The sequence below is a fragment of the Anguilla anguilla genome, chromosome 3 (assembly GCF_013347855.1).
Source record: "Anguilla anguilla isolate fAngAng1 chromosome 3, fAngAng1.pri, whole genome shotgun sequence".
NCBI classification, from domain to species: domain Eukaryota; kingdom Metazoa; phylum Chordata; class Actinopteri; order Anguilliformes; family Anguillidae; genus Anguilla; species Anguilla anguilla.
The window spans coordinates 25,870,207-25,897,460 of NC_049203.1; the positions used below are offsets into that span (position 1 = coordinate 25,870,207).

A 27,254-nucleotide genomic window follows, 5' to 3' on the forward strand; every position below is an offset into this window, starting at 1 on the left:
AGCTTAAGATGCCTCAGATCTGAAGTTAGAACTTTGCCTGGACTGAAATGTCTTAGTAGGGCCGTCTAAATGTTTTTTCAAGCCGCCGATCGGAGAAATTGCCAAAAAAAACAAAAACCTAACATTACGTGTAGCCAACTTAACTAACAAAGCTAAAAAAGTTGCAAACAACTTTGAAAAGGCTAGCAATGATAGACCCATGGCCTGCTAATGTGACTTAAGCCGCGTTTCCACCAAAAGTACCAGGAACTACTTTTCAAGGAACTAAAAGGTTCCTTCAGCCCATGGTTGTCTGCGTTTCCACCGCGGTCTAAAGTCCCGCGAAGATTAGGCAAATTAGCCCAATGACGTATGAAAAAACGACGTTGTCGTCGGTCCATCTGTCCTGTGATTTCTTCTGTAACCCCATACTACCACCGAAGTAGCCTACATTATTTTCTAATACCGGGACAGCCCGGAGGGGTTTATTCCACTTATATACAACGGGTTACCAACAATTACTATATATGGTTACTTTTGTATTTATTGATTTTTATTGATTTAATCACCTGGAATTTAAATATTCTTCTGCAGCCCTTTGGGCATATTTTACCGTTGTCAAGCAAAACGATCGTTGGTAGTTGAACTTGGACCGTTGTTATGCAACAAATAGGATATAACAGGCCAATAGTCAGATTGTAACTGTTTTATATATCCTCTCAAACACATTCATTATGTTTTTTATGCAAACATTCACTTTCATGTCTTGACATCCGAGGCGACAGAATGCATTCACATTTCCAATATAACTGGCAACAACAGCAGAAAACATGCACACGTTGTAAACAATTTGCTGTTTGATTACTTTCTCATCGTCAATTCCATATAGGCTAATCGCAAAATGACAAGAATAGAACGAAAACTCGGACTTGCGTGAAAATTTAAATTAGCAGTGGTACAGCCACCGTTTGCTTTCCTTCGAAGTTACTGCTAGCCGAGCAGCGAAGTGTGCCCTCCAGATGCGAACCATGCACCATAAATTAGTCCATAGTCTTCCTGGTCTTTTTGTGGAGTTGAAGAATGGCAGAGTAAAATTACGGCAGTCTGAAAAAGCTAAAGGGACAATTACTAGAATTAACCTGTTATTTTACCCTGACAAAAAGTGCGGAAGGTGATTTCCAGTTTGCTTTTACTGTATCACCAATGTGAATTACGCAGAACTACCGCATACCTCACATAACTGTATCAAACGTTTTGAGTCAATTACAACGGGCTAACAAAGAAAATCCGGAAGAAAATATTCAGCAACCGAATTAATCCGTTTGAATGTTTTGGTACGTAATATGCTGTCCCAGCACGAATGCTTAGCATTTTATAAAAGGAATACTAAAGCAAGAAAAGAACAGAAGAGCACATGTTATAATTCCAAGACGTTGGCAGGCTATAACCAAAACTAGGCTACTGCGCAGCATAACATACAAGTTTGATTTGAAGTTAATATTAAAATAAATCGGTTTGCGGCTACAGATTTTTAAACATGGCGGTTGAAATTTAAAAAAAGTAGTCGACCAATCAGAAATGTTCAGCGCTTGCGCCCCACCCCAAAGGTTCCGGTACTTTTGGAAAGTACTACCCCCCCGAGCAAGAACTTTTTTGGGGGTAAAAATAAAGCCCCCAGAACTAAAGAAAAGAGTTCCTCAAAAGGTTCCTAGTTCCGGGGGAAAGTTCCTGCGGTGGAAACGCGGCTTTATTCCACTCGCGATTCCTTGTTTATATCCCAATTCTAACTAAACGTCCAGGGATTATTTCAGGAAGCAGGATTACCGAGTTGGCTCGATTACTGCGTGGGGTAAAACCCAGATTTGAGGGTGTCAAGTGTTTCACTCAGTGCAGTTATCCAGCTAATTCAGTAATCCTGCTTCGTAAAACAGGGCCTAGAATAGCTAGGCTAAATACCAAATAAGGAAAAACACAAAATAGCAGCACTGGCACTACAGAGTAGCTACACACGCTAAAGGGTGCGCTCATTGTAAAGATTGTCATAACACTGCATAATTACTGTTACCATTTATACGGAATCATTCATGTGGCAAAAAATGCTATTTACAATATCTCTGACCACCACACCTCTTCACTCGACATTTTTCTTGTTCCGCTCGAGGGTGTGTCCTCAACGGAGGTGTGGCTGGTTTTCAGGACGATGGAGGGTGAGTGGGGTTTACAAACAGTCTACAAGAGCCACAAAATCCTACATAGTATACCTTTAAGTTAGTTCAGTGTTTAATCTTAAATGTGTTCAGCTAATTTGCTTGCTGCACTGACACAGCCTCATCTTCTGGATGCACCAAATGATTCATGGAAAAGAAACAGCCAACTAGTCAGAGGCATTTATTATAGGCTAAATACACACTTAACCTGGGTGTTAAGAAACAAACGCAGCTTTCCTCATCAATTTGGACATTACCGCAACTCACTTTGCGATAAGTTACAAAGTTGATTGGGTGTCAATGTTATAGTCTTTTTTCATGAATAAAGCCCCATGCTTTATAATCTGAGGATGTGGCTGGTTTCACATTAAGACTGGAAATGTGCTACCTTGATTAACATTAGTATGTACCAACAAAAAAAACCGGCGTACGCACTTCATAAGGCATTTTCATTTACTGTTATTCAGCACCTCTGATACAATCATAACGACTAGGTGGAATGAATTTAACATTGGAGTGCATGTGCATTGGTTTTAATTCTATCAGACTTGATTAAATTATGGATGTAATTGAAACGGCTAATGACGACTGACAAGTCAAAGCTGATTGAAGTAAAATTTCATTGTGGTATGCAAATTTCAAAATATTCCAAATACCACTATTTCTGTAGGATGACCCCCTACAAATATGTAAGTCCTTCTTTATAGTCTCTTCAAGACTAGAGCTTTACATTCTAAATATAGCTAAATATACAGGTAGGGAGTCAACACATCAAGATGATGGTGGCAGCAGTCAAGCCAGACTCCAGCTAAGCCCAATTTTCAGCCAGGAAAAACCCTGTAAATGGCAGCAGTGTTGTATAATGGGTAAGGCGCTGGTCTTGTAAACTAAAAGGTCACAGGTTCGATTCCCGGGTTGGACACTGTCGTTGTACCTTTGAGCAAGGTACTTAACCGTCAGTATATATCCAGCTGTATAAATGGATGCAATGTAAATGCTATGTAGGAAGTTCGGTAAGTCGCTCTGAATAACAGCAACTGCTAAATGCCTGTAATATAATGTAATGCACCTGAAAGCTTTTCCGCAGTAGCTGTGCCCACATTAAAACTGCATTTCACCTGATCTCCTCAATTACTGAGCCCTGAGAGGTGTGAAAAACGTCTCCCCTTCTCCGACAGCACTTTATCCACCTCAAACACGCGGAGGTCAGCTGGAACTGACAAACGGGCTGTTTTTAATTTCATTCCGTTCCATACAGATTTAGGCCTAATTTGACTCCACCTGCTATGAGAGACATGAGTTGGCCAAGAAAAACATCTCTCAAAGGATTAGTGAAAGTGGCACCTGTCAATCCCTTGAATGTAATACAAGGCACTCAGTAGCTGTATTCAGAAAATATCAGCACTCAGTCTTTTTTAGTTGAGATGGGGTGAAAATGTTGCAACATTTTTTATTCACCAGGGGAATATAAAATCATCTGAACATTGAGGGGGAATGTGTTTCATACTGATCTTTGCAGCTCCAGCTGATGATTGCCAGGTAAATTCTGTTCCTAGGCAACAGAATTCTCTGAAAAATCTGGAATTTCACACCAATGGATGACTAATACTCCCTTCCTCTTCCCTTTCCCCTCACCAAAGCACTATTTCCCCAGGGAAGAAAATATTCTGCAACATTTGAGTCTTTTAGCTACATGTCCACAAAAAATTTTGAGTGCTGATATTTTCTGAATACTTCAAAGTCCACAGCCCTGGCAGTCATCAGAAATATATATTAAAGAAACGCCTGCCAACTTGACTTGCATTTTATGTAACACTGCAAATAACAGAACAAGCAGCAACTTGACTCCGAACAGTGGGCTTCTATCCCAATGCTCATTCCAGGAGAACCAAATTTTCACACACTGGATATACAAGAAAAGCTGTTTTATAGAAGGGTGTTGGATATTGCATTAGGAATGATTGATGCATTTGATCATGGGCTAGGAATCAGGAGGTGGGGTTGCATGTGGCCGTCGGTTTTTGACACCCACTTGATATCAGTGACAGTTTTGAAGATACCATCAACTGTGATCATGGAAGGAGACTTGATTTTATTTTTCAACATGACAAACACTGTCTGTGCATCAGTGCAATTCACAAGCACATTATCTCAATGTCTTCAACTGCCTCCTTTAACAGCATGCTTTCAGGGTACTTCAGATGATCAGTCTGCCATGACTGCAGTCTCACACAAGGTTCCTTTTTTCTCACACTTGCCAAAAAGCAAGATTAAGCTGCTACTGATAGGCTATATGGAGTGTTGAGGTTGGTTTAGTAGCTCCCATACTATACACACCCACATGTGTGTATGTGTGTGTGTGTGTGGGTGTGTCCTGGGGGATGTGAGGTGCCAAAAGGACTGCCACTGGAAATTTAGACTGAGTTCTTTTGAGATTTTTTTCCAGATCTACTTGTAACATTTGTACACAGCCAGCTTCACTTGGGGAATCTGTTTTCATCCAAACAAATGCAGCCAGCTAACTACAATTAGCCATTTTGCTTATGTTTATGCTAGCTGGCTCATGTTATAATGCTACAAAAAACGTCCAACTTGATCGCTGATGTAATTCAAGACAACCAGTCAAGTTATCTGGGAGGTGTGAATGTGGCTGAAAGTTTATCTAGTCAGTTCTTAATGGTTGTGGTTCACCACACTAAAATGCAAATGAGCTACTAACCCCCCCCCCCCCCCCCCCCCAATAAAAATAAATACATAAATTCGGGGTATAATTAGTTTCGCTGCAAACATAACACTGGATACTGCCTGTCATGGGGAAAAAATGTTTGTTTTGTGTCATCTTGAGTTGCGTTTTCAGCAGCAATCTCAAACCCTGCTGTACATGTGGCGAGCTATTATCTCCCTATGGACAAGCTTCGTAAACTCGAGTAAACTTCACTTTGTCTAAGTCCTCCACAACTCAGTCAAGGCACTTGACACGGGAGTCTATCTTTTTAGACGGTCGTAATGTAGTTACCAATCAATATATCCAATCTATGACCATGCACTCGCAAGCGAACGCACAGAATTTTTAGTTGTTCAGCGAGTATTAACCATTATTGCTAGTTTACACTTGCTCGCTGGCTATATTTCTACATATATCTCTGATTTTATCATTTAGATCAATAATACTATCTAGACTGCAAGCTCGTTATTTGGGAGATGATATGATGTCTTTAGAAGTCAGTTGCTCAAACTAGAAAAAAAACTGACTGAAAAAGCTAGGCTAGTCGGCAAACGTTAGCCTGGCTTAGCTGGACCAAAATTCCAACACATTGCGGTGGCTAGCTAGCTGGCTGTTAGCTTAATCGAACGCTAGCTATTGGATTTTTTTTCCTGGAGTCGAACATTGCATTATCCATCAATTTCAAACATCAACCGTGGTAGCTAACATTACTAGAACAGTAATACATTGCCCAGCGTTAACTATATTTAGACCAACATAGCTAGCGCGAGCTAGCTCACGAACTGGTTTCCTCCGTTTAGTCGCTACTTTCATCCCCTTTCCCAAGTAGCTAAGGTTGTGCTAGTGCTCGTTAGTTCTACATATCCACCACAATTCGCACGTTGCAAGTCAGCAACCACGCTAGATCAAACTCATACATTCCCATTTACAACGAAATGTATTATTCTTACTTTTCCAAAATAGTCATCATTGTTAAGGTAGAAAACACGTTAGTTTGCTAGCCAAGTTTATTATGAATTCTGGTTCTATGGCATAGCTTATTTATGTAGCCAGGAAGCGTTCGCTAACGCGCTCGCCGTTCGTAATAGTTAGCGAACTGCATTGCTTAATTAGCCAATCATTTGAAACAAATATATATATATATGTTAAGCGTCACTGTTGTAATATTATTTTTCAGGCCCAGATGAAGCCCGTGTACAAACTGGTTGTTGTATCTGAAAATACAGACCAAATAGATAAGAAAGCCAACTTTAATGTTATAAAGACTTTAGCATGACAGGTAAATTAAGACGAATAGCCTCTAGCGGAGGTTGTGGTTCGGCTATTATTGGTCTTTCTAGTAAACAGTTAAAATCACATTTGAATTGTTTATATACGACCAGGTGTGAACATGCTAGCTAACAGTCATTACCCAGTAGACATAAGGCTCTACGCGTTCACTGTGCATTGAACAGCAAAGAACAGCTGAAGGAGAGTCACTGCCTGCCTGCTTGCTCAACACACAACGTTACTGGTCTGCAACGTTGGCAGCTAAACAGCGATCCAGCTCCGGGTGTCCAAATAGACATATACATTTTTTAAATACTAACCTTGTTTATTGGCCTTTGCTACATGAAATAATGCAATAAATAAAATCCACAGGACTCCAAGGCATGATGTTTGCGTCCTCATTGATAACTGAGACAAAGTCTCAGCCCGTTGTCTATTCGCCATGCTGCTGTGTTGGTATCAATAGCTATGAAAGCACAAGCGCTTGCATGCTGATATAAACACTGTTGAGAACTCAGTCCATACTACGAATGAGAGACACGTTGTGGACACGAGTAGTACTACTACTCAACGATACCCGGCCCCTATCACCTTCAAAAATACTGACTGGCAGCGTTAATCGTTGTTGTTTTATTATTATTATTATTATTATTATTATTATTATTATTATTTCGACGTGTTATAAAAATGTACAGTACATTGCCAAGTCGTGGAAGAATTTGCCTAAATGCGCTGCCATATTTTCCATTACCTATGAAAAAAATGAATGAAGCAACCCAGCGCTTCACAACACCAAATGAATAAATATAAATGGCTAAATCTCTAGCTAATTAGTATGGCTGGATTTTAAAACCGATGTTGTTGTATGCCTAGCACTTAGTATACTGTTTCTCGAACTGACTTTTAACAATGTTTATTAGAAACTGTCTACCAGATCAGTGAGACAAAAGCGTCCTGTTGTTTAACTGTTGGCATCCATAATTTTAACTCTTTAAGGTGTTAGATCACACATGAATTCTTAAGTGAACATTCTAATGCTGATGTAGCAATCACTTCTGGTAAGTAATGGAGTTCTAGAATACTGACTTAGAATTTTGAAAACATATCCAAAAACGTACTATTCAAAGGGTTAAATCCTCCTCTCTTATCGTGAGTTAATTAACTTTTCGGCTCATGCTGATATTATTCCCAATGATTACAAGCTGCCAATAATGCATTAAATATATTAGCGGTAAAAAGGAGAGTTCTTGTAGAATTCTAGGCGTAAATGGAAAATTAATTATTGGAATTGTGTGAAAGTGAGTGTTTGTGTGTGCGTGTGTATGGGAGGGAGGGAGGGAGAGAGAGAGAGGGGGGGAGGGGGGCGGATTGTCTACCGTAACTTCATTGGCCAAAGCTTAGCAACATCTCTGTAACTAATGTCAACACAAATCGGGTCTAGTGAGGAAAATAGAGGGAAGAGCACTCTACTTCATGTAAGAAGGTATGGCTAAATGACAACTATTTAAATTCACGTCATCATTTTCTGACTTAAATGCTAAATTTAGGGCTATGTGATTAAGTGACGTCATTACCTTACATTATTCTCGTCAAACCTTGTTTAGCCTATAGTTAATTGGGGTTATCATCTGCAGGTTACTGTATTTGTGTATGAATAATTGCTCTGTTCTGTATTCACATTTGGATTCGACTGATTAATTTATTTTATTTGTTGTATGCTGCACTTTTTCCTAGACCTCTGATTCAGGATATTTTTGTAAACTGAGAGTCGCCATTGATAAAATTATGGGATGTGTGTGTGTTCGCGTGTGTGCGCGTGTGTGTGTGGACAGCCAAGAGTATTTAAAAGGTAAATTTCCATTTCCGGTTGCCCTTGGTACCACAGTGTAAGAGCATCACAAGTAGGTGCTTGAATAGAAAGCACTCACACACAGAGGGGTGCGAGTAAATAACCAAATCTGCTGAAATCAACATGTCCTTTTATACCTTGGACAACAAGGCTTTCAATCAAAGCACAAATCCCATCTACTGGCAGTTGGCATAAAAAAGATAACACACATGTGTATTAAACGTAGCCAAGTGATGGAAGCCATTGCAATATAGAACATTTTGCTGCAGCACTGTCCTCACTTTAGTGCAATAAGTTTTTAAAAATATCATTGCTATTATTTTTAAACCAAACTGAACATAGCTGTTTTTGCCCTTGGCACACACAATTTTTTCCTGGAGTGCAACAGCTTTTTTATTTATTTCATCTTTTAATTTGTTTCTCTATAAAATCTAGTCTTATCTGTGCTCCAGGATTTCAGATTGAACATTGTCAACTTCCATGTAGAACAAAACAATTCCAATAGTTAATATTCAAACCAGTTTATGCGTTATTTTGTAATTGTTCACTTCACCGTGTGTGAATGCAGACATGTGGCTATATTTTTTGGAGACAGGTTTGTTCATGTGGAGAGATATTTTCTAAAATCTCCTGGATTGGCTGAGCTTCAGTAGGGGATGTTATGTAATGAATGACAGCTAGAGAACACAATCCCTTGTTTAAATGTGTGAGAAAAATCACTAATTGGATGAAAATGCAGCCTACCTGTGAAGATGATTTGTACAGTTTTGTGCTTTGCTGTGTTTCATTTCTGTGTACAACAACTAGTCGTTTTGTAAATCTATACATTCACAACCTCCTGCTGCAGAGCAGGCTAATTCTAACCCCACCCAAATCACTGATTCAACATCATAAGGGTGAAGGAGAAGTGACTAAAGGCTCTTATTCAATTAGCAGGGCTTGTTCAATCAGCAGAATGTTCTTTTACATTTCAGAAGTTCCACTTATTGAATTGGAGTTTCAGTCCGAACAGTTTGTTATGTTTTGCGGTATTCCTGAGGGGATGGTTTGTGGCTGTGCTCCAAAGGCATGTGTCATGGTTCTGTGTTTTCCGTCTGTCCTTCCTTGTTGGGCCGCCAGATGGCAGCACTTCTGTTTTGTGTCCTGCTTGTCCCTTGTTTAATTGTATTATTGTTTTCAATTGTTCAATTATTGTTTTTTGGCTGTCTAGCTTTCCCCTCCCTCTCTGTGGCCTGATTGTGCATTGTGCCCTACTGTGTCTCGTCAGTGTCTTGTCTATTTAAGTTCCCTTCTCCCTGACTCAGGTGCTGGATCCTTGTCGGTTGTTTGTTAGTGCGTGCCTCTGATCATGTTCCTGCCCCGTGTGTTCCTGCCCATGTTCTGTTTTCAACGTGCTTTTGGACTTTTGGATTTTCTTGTTTCCTGTTTTTTTTGAAGTTTTTCTTTGTGTTTTGTGAGTTGCCCTGTGAGGCTTTTGGTTCCCTTTTGTCCTGGAGTTGTTAGTAAAGTCTTTGTTCATCCCATTTTGGAGTTTTGAGTTTTTTCCCCCTCACTCCGCGTTTGGGTCCTGACCCCCACTACGCCCCCATGACAGCATGTTGAATGTTCGCTCTCCTTGGTTAATGGTGAAGTAAATTATTGCACCTAGTTAATGTATGCAACTGGGCACAGTATTTAGGCCTCAGACAATTGCCCTCATTTGTCATGCCCGCAACATTCTGCATTGGCATTTGTAGTCACCATTCTATTGTACAATGTTCATATAACGTTTTGGTGCTGTTGTATATATCCAGCAGTGTATATGGTGCGGCAGTGTAGTATAATGGCTAAGGAGTCGGTCTTGTAACCTAAAAGGTCGCAGGTTTGATTCCCCAGTAGGACACTGCTGTTGTACCCTCGAGCAAGGTACTTAACCTGCATTGCTCCAGTATACACCGATCAGCCACAACATTAAAACCACCTACTTTTTTCTGATTTAATATTTTATTTTCACTGTTTGTAATCAAACAATTCACACATGATCAAAGTGCAGACTCAGAGCTTTTATTAAAGGGTATTCTTATACATTTTGGTTTCCCCATGTAGAAATTACAGCACTTTTTATACATAGTTCCCCCATTTCAGTGTTTTAGACAAAGTAACATGTTGTCAAATAAAAGAGTCATGTTTTGTATTTGGTTGCATATCCTTTGCATGCTATGACTTCCTGATGACTGTGACCTATCAACATCATCAGAGTCTGGATGTCTTATTGTCAGGTTGTCCTACAAGCGATACAAAAACTCTTTGTATTTGAATGGATCTCTATAGGAATTGGGGGGTGGGACTAGATTCAGCTGTAAATTTTGCTGATACAGTATGGAACACGTTTGTTGGCTAAACGGCTTTAAGGGTCCAAGGTATTAAATGAGCCTCAAACCACCGTGCTGCTGCCAGATATGCAGTAGATACTACAACCTCCTGATTAATTTCAACTCAGTGGAAAAATATTCAGGAGAAACTATGCTTGTAGTGCAAAGGATATGTAACCAAATACCGAACATGACTCTTTTATTTGACATTATGTTAATTTGTCTAAAATACTGAAATGGGGGACTACGTATAAAAAGTGCTGTAATTACTACAAGGTGAAACCAAAATGTATGAGAATACCCTTTAATAAAAGCTCTGAGTCTGCACTTTGACCACATGTGAATTGTTTGATTACAAACAGAGAAAATAAAATATTAAATCTGAAAAAAGCAGAAAACTGCAGGTGGTTTTAATGTTGTGGCTGATCAGTGTATACCCAGCTGTATAATTGGATACAATGTAAGTCGCTCTGGATAAGAGCGTCTGCTAAATGCCTGTAATGTAATGTACCCTCTCGCTACCAGAGGAAATGAGAGGGTGGGCTCTAGGGCGATGCCAAGGAGGGACGGGGGAAAGCGTGACCAACAAGGAAGTGGACATCCTCATCTCCTCACAGGCATGGCTGAAAATCCACGGACTGAAAGAGAGCAAGCTCTGTCTCCACCAGGTCTTTGCACAAATAGGCTTCAAGCACAGCGAGGGTACGGGACAACCCCCGAACACACGCTGATTGAAAGAATGCCACCATCATGGCTTTTAAAATATTGTCTTTTTTATTTTAATTTTTGCTAAGACTACTGTGGAGAGCATGTTGATGGCCGGGCACATTTTGGGCTGAATTTTGGCGTTTGTCTGTTAGACACGGTCAGGCAAGAAAACACCTATCAGGTGCCATGCCGGCTGTCAGGTGCTGCAGAAGCCTACTCATGGAAGCACCATTTACCAACTATTTTGCATTCTTTTAACAGCCAAAACTCATCTCACCTGCCTTGCCTCAACTGCCCACTAGCCAACCTACTGTTGATTCTCAAAAAAAAAGCTAGTGCACACTGTATTTTCGCTTGGGGGTTTAAAACTACAGTTTCTGACTATGAAGCAAAAGCAAGCCTGCAAGCTATTGAATTTTCCATGTTTCCCTTTGTCCCCACAGATTATGTTCGCTCTCTTAGGAAGCCAGTTTCCTCACAGTATGCTGAAGGCATGTTTTCTCAGTTTATGAAGGATGGCGCTGTTTATAATGTAAGTAAATATAATGTAGTCCTGTAGTCCTGGCAAGATATGCTGTACCAAGTATAGTCTTCATGGAAACTGCAGTTGTCTGAAACGGGTGGCATGGTGGAGCTGTTGCCTCCTCAAGACAGAGATGTAGGGTTCAAGTCCCCCTGGCTGGATCTTCTGTGTGAAGTTTGCATGTTCTCCTCGTTTTGGATTTGCTCTGGGTGCTCCACGTGCCTCCCACATTCCGAGAACATGTGGGCTTTAGGGCTCGCTTGAAAAAGAGATGTCGAGGTTAAATGAAATTTTTTAAATGCATCTATGATTTCCCAAATGCCCACCATCAATCCCAGAACAAATGTGCATGTCCAATGAGTTGTAAAGAATACTTTAATTATTCTGCCTTTTGTGCTTTACTGAAAGATAACAAGACAGGCTCATTGGCTCTTCTTTAGAGAAATAAGGAAGCTGTCTTAAAAATAACAGTGATATATCTAGTGCCTAGATGATTGAAGGATATTACACCGTGTCATTCTTCAGTGTTGCATCTTGTAATTTAAAACCTCAACCTCAATAATAGTTATCAGGCATATTATTACAGAGATGTGTGTGTAGTAAGATGGGCTGTTTTGCTGTTTCGGCAGCTAACTGCTAGCCCTCAGCAGCTCCAGGAGCTTTGTGAGAGGCTGCGGAGAAAGGCCAGGCTGTACCAGCGTAGGCTGGACTGGCTGACCACCGGCAGCCGGCAGCTCTTCGGAGTGGTGCAGGAACGTGCCGCCGCCCTGGTGCTGGACTTCGGAAGGACGTCAGGGGCCCAGTTCCAACTGAGCCAGGACTCTGTGTGCCTGCTGCTTAGGGAGCAGGTCTCGCATATCTTCCGGTTCAACCTCATTCGGTAAGGCAGGCGCCGGAATAGGCACGAAGTGCCGTATTACAATTATGTCATGGTTTTAATCCAGATGAGGGAAAGAAAAGGACGGTCAATGGTTTCTGGTTTACCTAAAGTGGTTTGACTCTGCCATTGTAGTATAATGGTTAGGGAGCTAGGCTTCTAACCTAGAGGGTGCAGATTTGATTCCCAGATGGGGCATCAAAGCCCTTGTAACCTTGGGCAAGATAAGTAACCTGAATTGCTTTTCTAAATGTTCTGCTTTGTAAAAAGATTATATAAGTGGTGTCTGGCTCCAGACAGATTGTAAGACAATTTTTCAGTTGGTTGACTAAATTGCCAAGAGACTGAAAAAAAGTACACAAAACTGTACACCTTCAGGATACTTGAATGTGTAAGATGAATGTGTGTGATTAATTCCTAAATATCAAGTAAAGCAGTTGGCCCAAAATTACTGGTATTTTCACCCTTCTCTAGCTCCGCCCCTAGGATGGAGATGTGGCAGGAAAAGGCAGTGCCCTCCTCTGATGCCCATATTGATTCTGCAGTAGAGTGGGTATGGAAGTTGAAACCGGAGGAATCTCCCTCTGCATTTGACACTGCAGAGGCTGTGTTGAAAACCATGGAGGATTCAATGGTAAGGCAGGACCCTCAAATGTCACACCTGGAATTAAATCATTTTTAGCCCAGGGGCACTTTGGCCTTTGGTAGATTTAATAGGGCACCATGACAAACAGATTGGGCATCAAGACTATAAACAAGGGTGCAATAGCAATAAATGATGACTACGTTCTAAGACAAAAAAGTATACTGGATCCAAAAAATCAGGAGAAATCAGTGTGTTGCTGTAAAACAGCTGAGTTTGTTGTGGAATTGGTCTCACAAGATAGCTGGTACTATTTTTGAAACAGAAATGTTACAAATTTGGGCATTAGTGACACGGCAGTACTGGCTGTGTGCGTAGTAGCTTTTGGAGGGGTTCTGGCTACTACCCAAGGACACTATATTGGCATCATTATAACGTTTGGCAGTGCTAGGGCATGAGGCAGAGACAGCACTCTCTGACGCAAATGCATAGCTCTGTCATACAAGACACAGGGAGATGTGTCGAATCATGATGTCACTTTGTCGAATCACTATGCTATGCTAACAAACGTGTCTTTCTTTTGCCGAATGACAGTTGGAAGCAGTCTACCTTTTCACTGTCGGGGATTTTAGAGACAGCTTAACAGACGTGCTAAAGAATAAACTTGCAAAGAATGTGTGCCCCATCCACACTGTATCATTCAATGCCAATGAAAAGGAGACCATTCAAGTCCTAAAAGAGCTATCTCAGCTTACTGCTGGCAGGTAAGCAATGATATTTCAAACTGGGTGGATTATCCTAGTAATAAACATTATCAATGTCAAGTCCAAAAAACACATTTCAGCCATACATTTCAGTACCTATTACTGAACAAAGACTCATTTAGTTATAATGAGTCTGCAACAATGATGGCTTACCCTGTGAGAACAGTAGGCACAAACTGTTTTGGATTGCTTTTTTTAAACCCACATTCTTTTCATAAGGAGATTACCTCTGTGTTTACAAAACATTGACATCTAAGCCATTGATGTTCCTGTATGACTCATTATTTCTGTATTGTAGGTCTTGTCTTGCATTCCAAACCTGATTTATTTATTCAGGCTAGCCCTTTAAAGAGTTTATGATAATGAGGTTGTAACCACTCAATAGCCTAAAACTTTAATATTGCTTCCAATCGATAGGTACTGTAAAGTCGGTCAGATATGCGACAGGAATTGATTCAGCGTTTCTCTCCAGAGTTTCTCCAGAGATGTGCTGTAAAAGTCTGTGATCCAAACAGCATTTCTTGTCAGTTATTGCTTTGACTTTCAGACTGACTCTTTAACTCATCAGTCTTAAACAATTTTTTTTTTGGAGGCCAGATTTTTTTCATAAATGCGGCATATAGGCAGAAAACCTTACATATACTATTCATAAATAATGTATGAATAGCACGTATTATACTATGCTCATTATTGTATATTGTACTGTTGAAATGATGTTATGTCATTGGTGGGATGCATACTGACACAGTGCAGATATAAACCTGAATGTAGTCAAAAAATGTTTATTTTGTTTTATAGAGGACGGCATTTGGCCAGTTGAATATTCCAAGGGTAACCATTATGATATCTGGCATTTTATCAAAACAGCTGTCAACAGACATGATATTTTTTTTCTTTCCGAATATTGCTTGTTGAGTGAACTTTGCTCAGTATTGTACCACATGGTCTAGCAAGTAGCCGCAGACATAAAAACCTTGAATTGACTATGTGTTAAGGAAGATTGGGAATCTCTGTGTCCCACAGGTTCCACGCGTTTGCGGAAATGCATACCTTCAAAGATGAATTGTACGGCTCAGGAGGCAGTGATGGCGGGAACGGCCATCCCACTTGCCTGCCAGTCAAACCCATAGGGGGCGTGCCTCCAGGTAACCAACCATGGATTCCCAAACTTGGTCCTGGAGACCCCTGTGTATGAAGAACAACGGACTGTCAGTTTTTTAATTTTCTTTTTAAATTTTATTTAAACACTTTTACGTCTAATGAAGGATTATTTACTGCCTAAATGCCACATTTTGTCAGACACAGATGTTCATGTTACCAAAAATGAATATCCCTTGTTCATTTACAGACCATTATTCAGAGCAGTTCTCAGACAGCTAACACATTTATTTTCTGTAATGTGCTGTAGCAATTTAATCATTTTTAAAGAGGTTGCATGAATTGATTTATTAATAGACCAACAACTGAAATCATCAATGTCACCATTCCCTACCATTACTCATTCCTCTTCCCTTCTCCATGACCTGTATTCATTTTCTTTTAATACAGACATTTAATAAAAGTTAGGTCAACATATTTATCTTGCAAACTGCCCCAATGGAAATGGTGTCATTCAGCAACCTTTATTTAAAAAATGTTAGTGTACATTTGATCTCTTTTACATACAGGTCAAGTTGAATTAACTACTTGGTGTTTGAAGCTTTGTTGTGTCTTGCCTTGTGATTGACATTGAGAGTTTTGCAGCATATTGTGAAATCAGCACAGGGCGTTGGTGGAATGTGTTTATCTTGAGATTGAGGACCTAACCAGGTTGCCGGTGTATTTTTATCACTGCTGTAGCCATGGCTTTAGCTGTGGTGTGGATAGGCACTAATATCACACAAGTTTGCTGCCTTTGGTCAGTCGCTGTGGTCATGGTGTCTATTTTAGGACATTCAAATATGACCAACAATAAATGCATTCTAAACTATGTTAGTCCTGAGCCAACTTCAGGCAGGCCAGAGTTCATATAAACAGAGGAAACGTGGTTTAAAAAGACAATTGCAGTTAAGGAAGGACAAGGGTTGGGTAAAACCGAAGTGAGAGAATTTAGAAAGCAGGATGTCTAAAGTAGGCATATTTTAGAATGGAGCAATAGGAAGGGTAAACATGAAATGCAAAAGAATTGCTTTAGGTTTAACAAAATTTGAGATTGGCTTTGAAGCATTCCCTTGGCCAGGTACAGGACACAATAAAATGGTTGATGTTAAGATGATCAGATAAGCTAAGTTGATCTAGAAGGGTGGGTTACTGATGCTCCTGTGTTCTGGGAGGGGTGGGCTGTTGGGGGTGGGTAGTTTGGGATTAATCTTGTGCAGTGCTGGGTGTTATTTAATTAATTTGATTCATGGTGCTAGGTAGCCATATAGAACCCTGATATTTAGTTGATATTATTTGCTAAATTGCTTAATATGGGACCAATTTTTTTGTCACTTATGGGATGAAAATATGGGATGTTCCAGCTGATACAGGACAGTTGGGATCCCTGCTATGATGTGTGTCTGCGAAACTAGTGTATAAGCTTTGCGTGTTTATCCACAGATACCAGTGATGTGTCTGTGTTGCTCAATATGCAGGCATGTGAGCAGGTGTTAACCTTGGCTGTCTGTGATAACTGATTTAGGTTGGCTAATGCCTGCTTTCTTAGGCATCAATGAAAGTGAACTTATACAGCCCTTGACAGAACAAGTAAACCATAACCTTGTCTAAATGAAATATCTTAAACGACAATTTTTTTTTGCATATAACTGTTTTAAATTAAAGACATACAACTTTAAACAACATACGTTCTGATTTTATGTATTATTTTGCCTTTACAATTGGCCTTTGTAGAAGCTATTGTGCTCTCAACCTCAAGAGATCTCCTGGTTAAATAATGGTAAAATAAAAAGAACACAATGCACAGTGCTTTCTGAGGGCTGTACAATACCACTGGTTTTCGAGATTATCACCAAATTAAGTTTGATTGACTGAAAAAACACAAAAACTTTTACATGATCAGTCTGTCTTATATAGGGCATGAAATGTTCTAAGATTTTGTCCTCCATGATGGCTCAAAGGGGCTGTGCGTCCTTACCATGGAGGCTTTAGAGTGAGACTATACATACGTACAATATCTGGTCTTTATGCTCCATGTTGGCTCAAACTGACAGTACATTTGGACAGGGGCTGGGGTCAGAGAGGATGTGTTCCTGGTCTGGAGGGAGATGGAGGAGGCTCAGACAACCAGGGCTCGACTCCAGGCCATATTGATGAACATTTCCCCACCTGCACCAGAACAAGGTAGGACCATTCAGCCATTGTGCACACTGGTCCATTAACCAGGGGCAGGTTCATTGATTAGGACACTATGGCATTATTGTATTTTCAGTAGCTTTTTTGTTGAGCTAACACTGCAGCAAGGCCAGCCATACTGCACGTGAAAATGTTATCAATTATAACTGGGTCTTATGATAGCCATGTTTCTGGTTCATCCTCTTCAGAAGCCCAGCACACTGAGAAGGGTGTGGTGGTTTGAGTGTAGAGGGCTGTGCGATTGGTTTAACTGGTTTTATTTTTGTGTTGGTTTTTTTTGTTTTTGTTTTGGTCCCACAGAACCAGCAGTTTGTGAGCCTGCAGTCATGCGCTGGTCTGAGGACTACCTCAGCTCCAGGGCGTGGCTCTCCCAGTACGGGTTGAAGGCCCAGAAACTGCTGCTGTTCGACGCGCTTGCGGACTGTGCCTTCCGCCACTCAGATGGCGTGGTCGACGTCAGAGTCAAGCCGGGGGATGAGAGTGTGCAAACCGATGCTGTGAGTGACAGATCCTTACTCACCTCAAACCCAGAATATCACCCTCTCTCTCTCTCTCTCTCTCTCTCTCTCTCTCTCTCTCTCTCTCTCTCTCTCTCCCTCTCTCTCTCTCTCTCTCTCTCTCTCCCTCTCTCTCTCTCTCTCTCTCTCTCTCTCTCTCCCTCTCTCTCTCTCTCTCTCTCTCTCTCTCTCTCTCTCTCTCTCTCTCTCTCTCCCTCTCTCTCTCTCTCTCTCTCTCTCTCCCTCTCTCTCTCTCTCTCTCTCTCTCTCTCTCTCCCTCTCTCTCTCTCTCTCTCTCTCTCTCTCTCTCCCTCTCTCTCTCTCTCTCTCTCTCTCTCTCTCTCTCTCTCTCTCCCTCTCTCTCTCTCTCTCTCTCTCTCTCTCTCTCTCTCTCTCTCTCTCTCTCTCTCTCTCCCTCTCTCTCTCTCTCTCTCTCTCTCTCTCTCTCCCTCTCTCTCTCTCTCTCTCTCTCTCTCTCTCTCTCTCTCTCTCTCTCTCTCTCTCTCTCCCTCTCTCTCTCTCTCTCTCTCTCTCTCTCTCTCTCTCTCTCTCTCTCTCTCGCTACGAATACAGAATGAGGTGAGAAATGTGTGGAAGGCAATTTATGAGCCACCACTAGACTAGACAAGCTTGCTGGTGATCTGGGATAAATGCGATCAATGTTTCTGTCCCAGAAATTAATCTTGGAATTGAAGACGTGTCCATTCCATCTCCTGAAGGAGACCATTCTTCATGGTCATTTTTAAGTTTGGTCTATATTAAGTTGTCATTTGCTTCAATGATTGATATCTTTGACACACAGAAAGATGGCACAAAGATCAGGAAAAATTAACTAGAGCCTGGTCATGGAAAGAAGCAAATTCAAGCATTAAAAATAATGGAGGCAGAGTAAAGGATGCAGTGATGGAGTATGATTATTATAGATCATAGAAAGAGCTGACCTGAAGTTTGGAACAAGTTTTGCTGTCTGTGTGAAAACTCTTCTATAACTCTTTCTGTTACTGCCTGGTTTAATGACCAAATAAAGTTTTGATAAAACTGGGGAAAAAAATCTCTTTTTCACTCTCCCATCCTCTTTTTTCTCTATCACTTGAAGGAAGCAAATCATAAGCTGGTCAATGCCAAGTACTGTAATAGATTTGTCCACATGAGATGGAAGGACGGTTCTTTGGCACACGTGTACATCTCTGCAGACAAGTGCAGGTGGTACGAGGAGCGGATGAAGACGGCGCTGATGAATATGCAGAGGAGGTAATGAGCCTTTCCGCCGGTCACACTCCCTGCCGTCAGCGTAAACGTGAAATCGGTGGTCCCCTGAGGGTCAGTTGAGGGGAAGCAGTTGAGATCATGGGCCATTAAAAAAGCGCTAAATGTTTGGCTCACGATCCTGCTGCTAGCAGACGACTGTAGCGCCGATTTGCAAAAGCACTGGCGGGTTGACAGCTTGCGCTGCTGGCCTCCCGAGAGGTGCTTGCTTGCAAGAACCCCTTCCCACTGCTTTTTACCTCTCTGCAGGCTGGAGTGGCTGAGCAGGGGCAGCAGGGAGCTGTTTGGGGCAGTGCTGGAGGAGCAGGTGTATATCCTCTTAGACACTTCAGAGTCCATGAAAGATCAGCTTCCTCTTGTAAAAGAGAAGATTCAACAGCTCATAAAGGTCAGAAAGTTTTCTTCTCACAACTTGTAGTTTGGGGGGGGGGGGTGATTTCTCATATGACCAGGTATTGGATATAATAGAATTTGGTTAGAGTCATGATGTGAGAATGAGACTTTAAGCTACCATACGCCATCAGTAATTGCAGAATATTACATTACACTACATTCTGACATTTAGGAGACAGTCTTATCCAGAACGACTTACACCAGGGAGATTACATTTTTACATATAATCCATTTATACAGGCGAATATTTAATTAAAGAAATTAAGTTAAAGTTAAGTACCTTAGTCAAGGGTATAACGGCAGTACATATCATTGTGTATTGCCGTACAGGGAAAAATATTTTGATTGGTTCAGACAGGTGTATGATAGACAGCTCATTGTAGCTCCACCCATTTTGTCGTTCATAAAACCTCACTGTCCTATCAGTTGGTAAAGGTATAAATAGAATATAAAAGATTGATTCAGCTGTTCTCCTGCACACACTAAAGAAGGCAAGAGCCAAAACATTTTTCCAATGGCCTGTTGCTTTTAAACATACGCTGTAAAAATGTCCATGGATTTTACAGTGAAAGTCTGTAAAATAGCAAAAGTATGAAATTGTAAATAGCTGAAATGTATTTACAGTGAATCACTGTATTACATTTAACATTTGTTTGATATACAGTCTGCTGCCATGCTTGTTAACTGATACACTAATACTTCTCGTCGACTAATACACCCATTTACTTGACAATGTGCGTTTTAGGTGAGCAAGTTCCCTTTTTGCATGTTATGTAAAAGGTATTTTGTGCTGAAGTGTGAAAGCTGTCTCTGGCGGTGGAAGTGTGAAAGCTTTCTCTGGCGGTGGAAGTGTGAAAGCTGTGTCCAGCGGTGGAAGTGTGAAAACTGTGTCCAGCGGTGGAAGTGTGAAAGCTGTCTCCAGCTGTGGAAGTGTGAAAGCTGTGTCCAGCAGTGGAAGTGTGAAAGCTGTCTCCAGCTGTGGAAGTGTGAAAACTGTGTCCAGCGGTGGAAGTGTGAAAGCTGTCTCCAGCTGTGGAAGTGTGAAAGCTGTGTCCAGCAGTGGAAGTGTGAAAGCTGTCTCCAGCTGTGGAAGTGTGTATGATTTCTTCAGCTGTGGAAGTGTGAAAGCTTTCTCCCTGTCCTGTGTGCATTCAGGAGCAGCTTCGACACAAGGCCCAGGTGAACTTTGTGAAGTTCGGCTCGCGGGCGGCAGCGTGGAGAGAGAGGCTGGTGGAGGTGAGCCCCCAGAGCCTGGAGAACGCCTGGAGCTGGGTCAAAGGACTGCAGGTGAGCGCCTGGTTGCAAATAGATGCTTCAATAACGCTGTGGAGCTTTCCAGATAGATTCCCATTTGGTTGTGAGATGAGGAGGAGGGGAAACATTCCAGCTATATTACGTTTGTTGGTGAAATGGTATGATGAGAACATTATACAAATTGCATTTTGTCATTATACAAAAATTTGTTTGAGAAAGTTCTGTCAAGGCAAAGGTGTGAAGTCTGGAGGTCAGACAGTAAATACCATGTATTTCTTCTACCTAAGAACTCAACCAGCTGATTTTGCTAATACGTTTTACCTCCTGGCTGAATAATTGTGCTAATTAGCAAATCCAGGTGATTGGAACAAAATAATGGGGAGGATATTTACTTTCTGAACTTGGATTTTGGATCTGTAAAGCGTCTTTGTGACAGTTCTCTGTAAAAAGCGCTATGCAGATGAAATCTAATTTAATTGAATGGAATTTTCCACCTCTGTGACAAGGTCATATTTTAATGTTGTGAATAAAGCAGTATGGACAGACAGTATTGGGTAGGGCTTGTTATGTACAGATTGTGCGTTCTGTTCTGGGTGAGGTGCCTAAATTACTTCTCTGAATATAACCAAATAAATGAATGATATGAAAAAGATGTAAACTATGCGAGTTGCCCTGGCAAAGGGCATGAGCCAAAACCTATTATGCTTTTGAGTCATCCTTCAAAAGTGATTTAATGGTACTTTGGCTGCCTGCCTGCTGAACAAGCAACTCTTTACTGGGTATTGCAATCAATACATATGAAGCCTTCAAAGGGAGTTGTGCATGTAATAATTGTGAGATAAGCTTTAGCCTTCATAAGAGATCTGTGTTTGTAAGTGTGGGTGATTTTGTGTGCCTGTTTGTGTTTGTGTGTGTGTGTGTGTTTGTGTGTGTGCGCATGTACTTGTGTGTGTAGGAAGATGGGATAGTATGAAACAGGTTCCTTTGGGTCTCACAGTTAAATAGCACACTGACAGAACAGGTTCACACTCTTTGTAGCACAATGAGATTGCATTTATGCAAATGAAGACTATCCCTCATCTCTGAGCCCACAGATAAAACAGACTATAGTGTGTCCCGTCTTGTTTAAAACATACCTTGCTCAGCTCAGGGTAATATAAGGCCAAGTCTCTGTTGTTATTCCGATCTCATTCCTTGTTAAAACTCCTAGCCCCAGCATTTAAAAAATGTGTGTTTATGCTGAATCCTACAATTATCATATTGCACCCTTATTAAATTAAAATACATATCCATGTATTGAAAAATACCAAGAAATACATTGATAATATATTCGAATACATGAAGTTACTGCAAATATATTTTCACATATATGGTGGTATATTATTTTTTTCTTAATGATGCATGGTTATGTTCAGATATATCCCACTGAGACTAAACGGTAATAGGCATATTTTCCAATATATTTTATAAAGTGTATTATTCCACATCATTATTCCATTTCTCAATGCAAATGACAAAATATTGGACATTCCAAGTAACAGTTTCTATTTCAAAATAAATCAGAGTTGTCTTGTTGTCATTAGTATGTGCAATTAAATGCTGAGAATATTGTCAGAACATCCTTCTATTTTCACAAAAAAAAATAGAACTCATGAATGGAAATATATATGTTCTATATATACATGTATTTATTGCTGCGTAAGAGTACTGTGGTAGAGTATTGGCCATCGACAACATCATCTGGGTGTTGATAACATTTCACTATGCAGTCAGGCTGCATTTAGGACAAACGTCCAGGCTGACAACATTACATTAGTCTCATGATCTCCAGGCTGGGGGTTCGACCAACACGCTGGGCGCCTTGCAGCTGGCACTGGCAGACATTGACACACAAGCTGTTTACCTCCTGACTGACGGAAGGCCAGATCAGGTACCGCATCCGCTAAACAAACAAGTCAGACAGGCTGCTGTAAAGACTAACCGGATGATCGACGCCTGCATTCCTTCCAATCTCTCTCCTCCCAAATGGCAGAAGGTTCCGGATGGTAACAGGACTTTCTGGTGCTGCATTACAGTACAAAACATCGATTAACACAGTAACGACATTAGTCATGCCACTTAATGAATGCTCATAAGTTGCATTAACATATTTAACCCATTAACTGGCACAACAAGAAAATAAATAGAAAAATGAAGAGTGTTTCACTACTGGGTCAATAATGACTACAAATGATTGTTTGTTCAACTGATGACACATTTGAACCTCAACCGGGGTTGGGTTGTTGGTTAACGGTACAATTCAATTCTGCAAGTTTTACGAATAGGTACTGTCAAAATGTAATCTACCATTTAGCTGAGCAAACTGAGCAGTGGTACCTGAGCAGGTGTAAGAGCTGAAGCGAGTGAGAACTAATGCATATTCCCTGTTCTGATGAACGGGCCCGTCCCCAAGCCTACTGGAACCATACTGGCACAGGTTCAGCTTCGCCCACCAGTTCCGGTACACACCATCTCTTTCAACTGCAAGGACCCAGAAGCCAACCACTTCCTGTACCACCTGGCACAGGAGACGGGAGGACGGTACCACTGCTTCCCGTGTGGCCCCCAGGAGCCCGGGGCCCCCATGCCCTACGTGGTGAGGACTGTTTTTTGGGACTAGCTCAGGCCTGCCTGGAGATGGCACTGTTATGCAAATGCTAACTCTCAGCTTCAATTTGCATCAGTGCCCATAGCCCAATAAACTTGCATGATTTCTTTGTTGCCCTCCTCGTCTTACTAAAACTGACATGATATGTTATTTAGAGCTTGAGAATTAAAGGGTTCCACCAGGTGTTAAAGAAGGGTTTTCCAAGGGCATTCCAAACCTTTTCTCACCAGTTTGGAATGCCCTATCATATTCATCAGTGCTGATTGCTGCAACCACCACTATAGATTAGGAAGAGCACAGGCATGCATGCTCTCTCAGATATTTTGTGTCAGACTGCTGTTTCTTTTCACTTCACAGTGCACAAATTGAGCTTGTGCAATGTCGGGGCGACATAGCTCAGGAGGTAAGACCGATTGTCTGGCAGTCGGAGGGTTGCCGGTTCAAACCCTGCCCTGGGCATGTCGAAGTGTCCTTGAGCAAGACACCTAACCCCTATAGATTATAGATTAGGAAGAGCACAGGCATGCATGCTCTCTGAGATATTTTGTGTCAGACTGCTGTTTCTTTTCACTTCACAGTGCACAAATTGAGCTTGCGTAGACATGAGTCACTTAATGTGCAGCTTGACCAGAGGGGGTCGCTACTGAGCGATGATACATGGTCATCCGGCCAAATGAATCCCTCCCTGCCTGGGTGACACTATGATCAAATATGCATCACCCTGCCCAGGCTGCCGGCCATAGATGGCATGCATTACTCTGAATGACGACATTACAATTAGAATTATTTTAGCACTAATTTATGTTATCCATGTTAAGGACTTAATTAATGTTAATGGTGAGCAAGCTAACGTTAGGATGCTAATGTTATTTAAAAGTAGATATCAAAATAACTTTAACTAGCTAATGTTGTTATTTTAGGAAGTGATGAATCACATCATAAAGAAACAAATTAAACAAATAGACAAATTATCATGTCTTACATGGCCTCTTACAGCTAATGAAAGTTATAAGTTCTTACTGGTGACAAAGTGGCTAATGTACTACAAATACAGATGTGCCTTGATTCAAGATACCACAGTTTTCCTCCTTTCCCTTCACGTCTGATGGCCTAAATCTACTTTTATCCCCTCAGTTTTCTATTTTCTCTAGCGTCATCTACCATTACCGGAGGACTAGATATCTATATTTAGCTAAGTCGAGGCTGTGTTCATAGTGATTTTAGTATTGCAATTGGGTAAAATCTATTAATATACTGTTTTATTTAAATTTTTCTATGCATTTTAGTTGTGGTCATGGTATAAGAAATAAAACCACACATGCCATGCATATACAGGAATATATGGCACCCATATATTCTTGTATATGCACGGCATGTTGTGGTTCATATCTCGTGCATATACACACACACATATATTATATATATATATATATATATATATATATATATATATGTATGTATATATACAGTGGCATGAAAAATGATTGGCCCCCTTCCTGATTTCATCTATTATTGCATATTTGTCAATTTGTCACATTGAATGGTTTCAGATTTTTAGACAAAATGTAATATTAGACAAAGGGAACTTAAACACAAAACAAAATTTTTTAATTATTACTTCATTTATTTTATGAAAAAAAGTTAACAAACACCCATATCACTCATGTTAAAAAGTAATTACCCCCTTAAACTTAATAACTGGTTGCAACGCATTTAGCAGCCTTAACTGCAACCAAACACTTCATATAATTTGAGATCAGTCTTTCTCACAGTTTTAATGAAACAGTCTACCCTGTCTGTCTATCATGTCTGCATTGCCTTGTGCTTGTGAATTGATGGCACGGTCCTAGAGTATGCACTTCTGCCCACTGTTGCACTTTGCTGATGACATATTTACCATGGTGTTCCACGCTAATGGGGTAGGCAGGCACCATTGCTTGTGAAACCTCAGCAAGTTAAGCTGGCTTAATTCGTAATAAGCTCCCACCAAACTACAGAACATGCTAGTCATAATTACAGGAACCCAGGCCTGTCCAGTTTTTTTTTTTTTTGCTTAATTAATGGATTGGTCACACTTTTGCAGTAGCTTCTGCTTTGCATTTACTTATCCCTCATTTGCCCAAATGTTTACATATATTATGCTAACTACCTGTGATAAATTGAGTGAACACAGAGCAAACTGCCCTATATAAACACTTTAAACAGTGATGGGAGTCAGGGTCCATGGAACTGAAAACAGATGGAGTTATGATATGATCATTGATATGAGCCAATCATTGCACTTGGTGTAGAGTGCTGTTTCTTTCGATTGGTATATAGTCAGTGACTGACTACTCTTTCTTGCTGCAAGCACTACAGGTTTCATGATTCCTCACTCTTTCCAAACTGCATCCTGGGTTTGACCCCTTGAATTTTTAAGTGTAGTTTTAAAATCAAGTTGAAAGGGTCTGCAGAGTGCAGAACATACCCATTACTGACAGAACGGCCTCCCTGAGAGTGTTTCATTTGCATCTTCAGAGTGAAGACACACACCTCCTGAAGGCTGAGATCATAAAAGGAAAGAAAGAGCTGGAGAGAGTCCTGAAACTCCGTGCGGAGTGTGTGATGTTGGACTGGTATCACAACGGGGACAGTACCACAGCAAAAAGGTTAGATGTGAAAACATCTGAGTGCCTCTAGTCTGAGTCTCTGTAATGTCTCCTATCACCGATTAACTTACCATACCCAAGTTTATCATCAGGAAAATAATGACATTTCATTTTAATGCAGTCTGTCATTTCTAATTATGAGACCTGACACAAGGTTTGTCACAAATCTGTGTACTACTGATTGGTTAAAATATACATGGCCCTGCTGATTAAATAACATAACTACTTACAGTTCTCAACAAAGGTTCCAAAAGTCCAGTACCACGTTCTCTTATAGTGGCCAGCATGATTTTTTTTTTTTTGCCTTTTGAAATGAACAAAAATATTTAAAATGTCAGTTTATGGGACAGTTACTTTAAAGACAAAATATGCCATAGGAATCAAAGCAGTTAGGTACAATACATTTTCTCCTCACTAAAAGGGAATGTTGACTTAAAGAATTAAGAAGAATTAAAGATGCACGCTGATAAAATAAAATAATATGGGTACACTCCCACCGTGTTACAGTTTATTTAACACCAAGACTTGATGTGTATAATGTCACTTTTAATATTTGGAGGTATACTTAATGTGTGTTTTTATTTCATGCAAGTTTTAATTATTTGCATGATATAATGAAATAATGTAATTTATCTTGAATTTTAACTTCTTAGAATGTAATTTAGAATAAAACATTCTCTGTCAGGGAACATTTGCCTAAATTATGTGATTGTGCAGAAGTATGGATTTTTTTCTCTTTGACTAAGGACTGGTGAGAGACCCCACAGCGCCCCCTGGCTGCAGAATGCAGAGAGACCACAGAGGCCCAGGTCAGCACTGGGGTGTGTTACAGGGTCACGCCCCAGTCACCGGCCGCAGATTCCCACAACCCAGGCCCAGAGTTCGCTACCTCGGCCAGCCCGCCATGCAGGTTCGACAACCACAGCCGCACAGCCCCTAGGCTAGAGCTAGTCCACAATATTTACACCCAAAACACAGAGGTTCTACAAACAGTAAAAAAAAAAAAAAAAAAATCAGGTCCAGAGGGTAGAGAGCATAGATTTCTAGTCTCACATATCAGACTTGGGCCTCAGGCATCGAAGATGAATCTTCTCCTCATACGTGCAGCTCACAAAAATCTCATGCATTTCAAAGAAAGTGACCGTGCTGAGCCGATCTTAGATAAACATACAACATTATGTATATAAGTAAAAATTGGTGTATTTTTCAAAGGAATCATGTTGTGACATCCGCCCTCCCCCACAGACACACATATATACACTGTTAACAATTCAGTCAATTGTAAACTTGAGATCTATACCACACTTACAAAGATGTACTGTAGCTGCCTGATTTTATTATGGAGAGAGCATGTGTTGTAAACCCCTTTGTTAATTGTCTA

At 40.7% G+C, this 27,254-nt stretch overlaps 2 protein-coding genes across 2 annotated transcripts in view; one reads left to right on the forward strand and one right to left on the reverse strand.

Annotated features, from left to right (window-relative positions):
• Positions 1 to 6,658, reverse strand: part of LOC118223498 (transmembrane protein 131-like) — a 66,038-nt gene extending 59,380 nt beyond the window's left edge. The window contains exon 1 of the mRNA XM_035410124.1: positions 6,501 to 6,658. Within this exon, the coding sequence (XP_035266015.1) occupies positions 6,501 to 6,624 (124 nt within the window). The 5' untranslated portion in view covers positions 6,625 to 6,658. The remainder of the gene's footprint in view (positions 1 to 6,500) is intronic.
• An 884-nt stretch (positions 6,659 to 7,542) lies between these two features.
• Positions 7,543 to 27,254, forward strand: part of LOC118224221 (von Willebrand factor A domain-containing protein 3B-like) — a 91,512-nt gene continuing 71,800 nt past the window's right edge. Inside the window, exons 1-16 of the mRNA XM_035411502.1 lie at positions 7,543 to 7,663; positions 10,906 to 11,082; positions 11,532 to 11,620; positions 12,241 to 12,491; positions 12,963 to 13,122; positions 13,666 to 13,835; positions 14,859 to 14,980; positions 17,040 to 17,156; positions 17,469 to 17,665; positions 18,762 to 18,916; positions 19,181 to 19,319; positions 20,480 to 20,611; positions 22,410 to 22,508; positions 23,031 to 23,213; positions 25,743 to 25,873; positions 26,620 to 26,783. Of these exons, the coding sequence (XP_035267393.1) occupies positions 10,911 to 11,082; positions 11,532 to 11,620; positions 12,241 to 12,491; positions 12,963 to 13,122; positions 13,666 to 13,835; positions 14,859 to 14,980; positions 17,040 to 17,156; positions 17,469 to 17,665; positions 18,762 to 18,916; positions 19,181 to 19,319; positions 20,480 to 20,611; positions 22,410 to 22,508; positions 23,031 to 23,213; positions 25,743 to 25,873; positions 26,620 to 26,783 (2,281 nt within the window). The 5' untranslated portion in view covers positions 7,543 to 7,663; positions 10,906 to 10,910. The remainder of the gene's footprint in view (positions 7,664 to 10,905; positions 11,083 to 11,531; positions 11,621 to 12,240; positions 12,492 to 12,962; positions 13,123 to 13,665; positions 13,836 to 14,858; positions 14,981 to 17,039; positions 17,157 to 17,468; positions 17,666 to 18,761; positions 18,917 to 19,180; positions 19,320 to 20,479; positions 20,612 to 22,409; positions 22,509 to 23,030; positions 23,214 to 25,742; positions 25,874 to 26,619; positions 26,784 to 27,254) is intronic.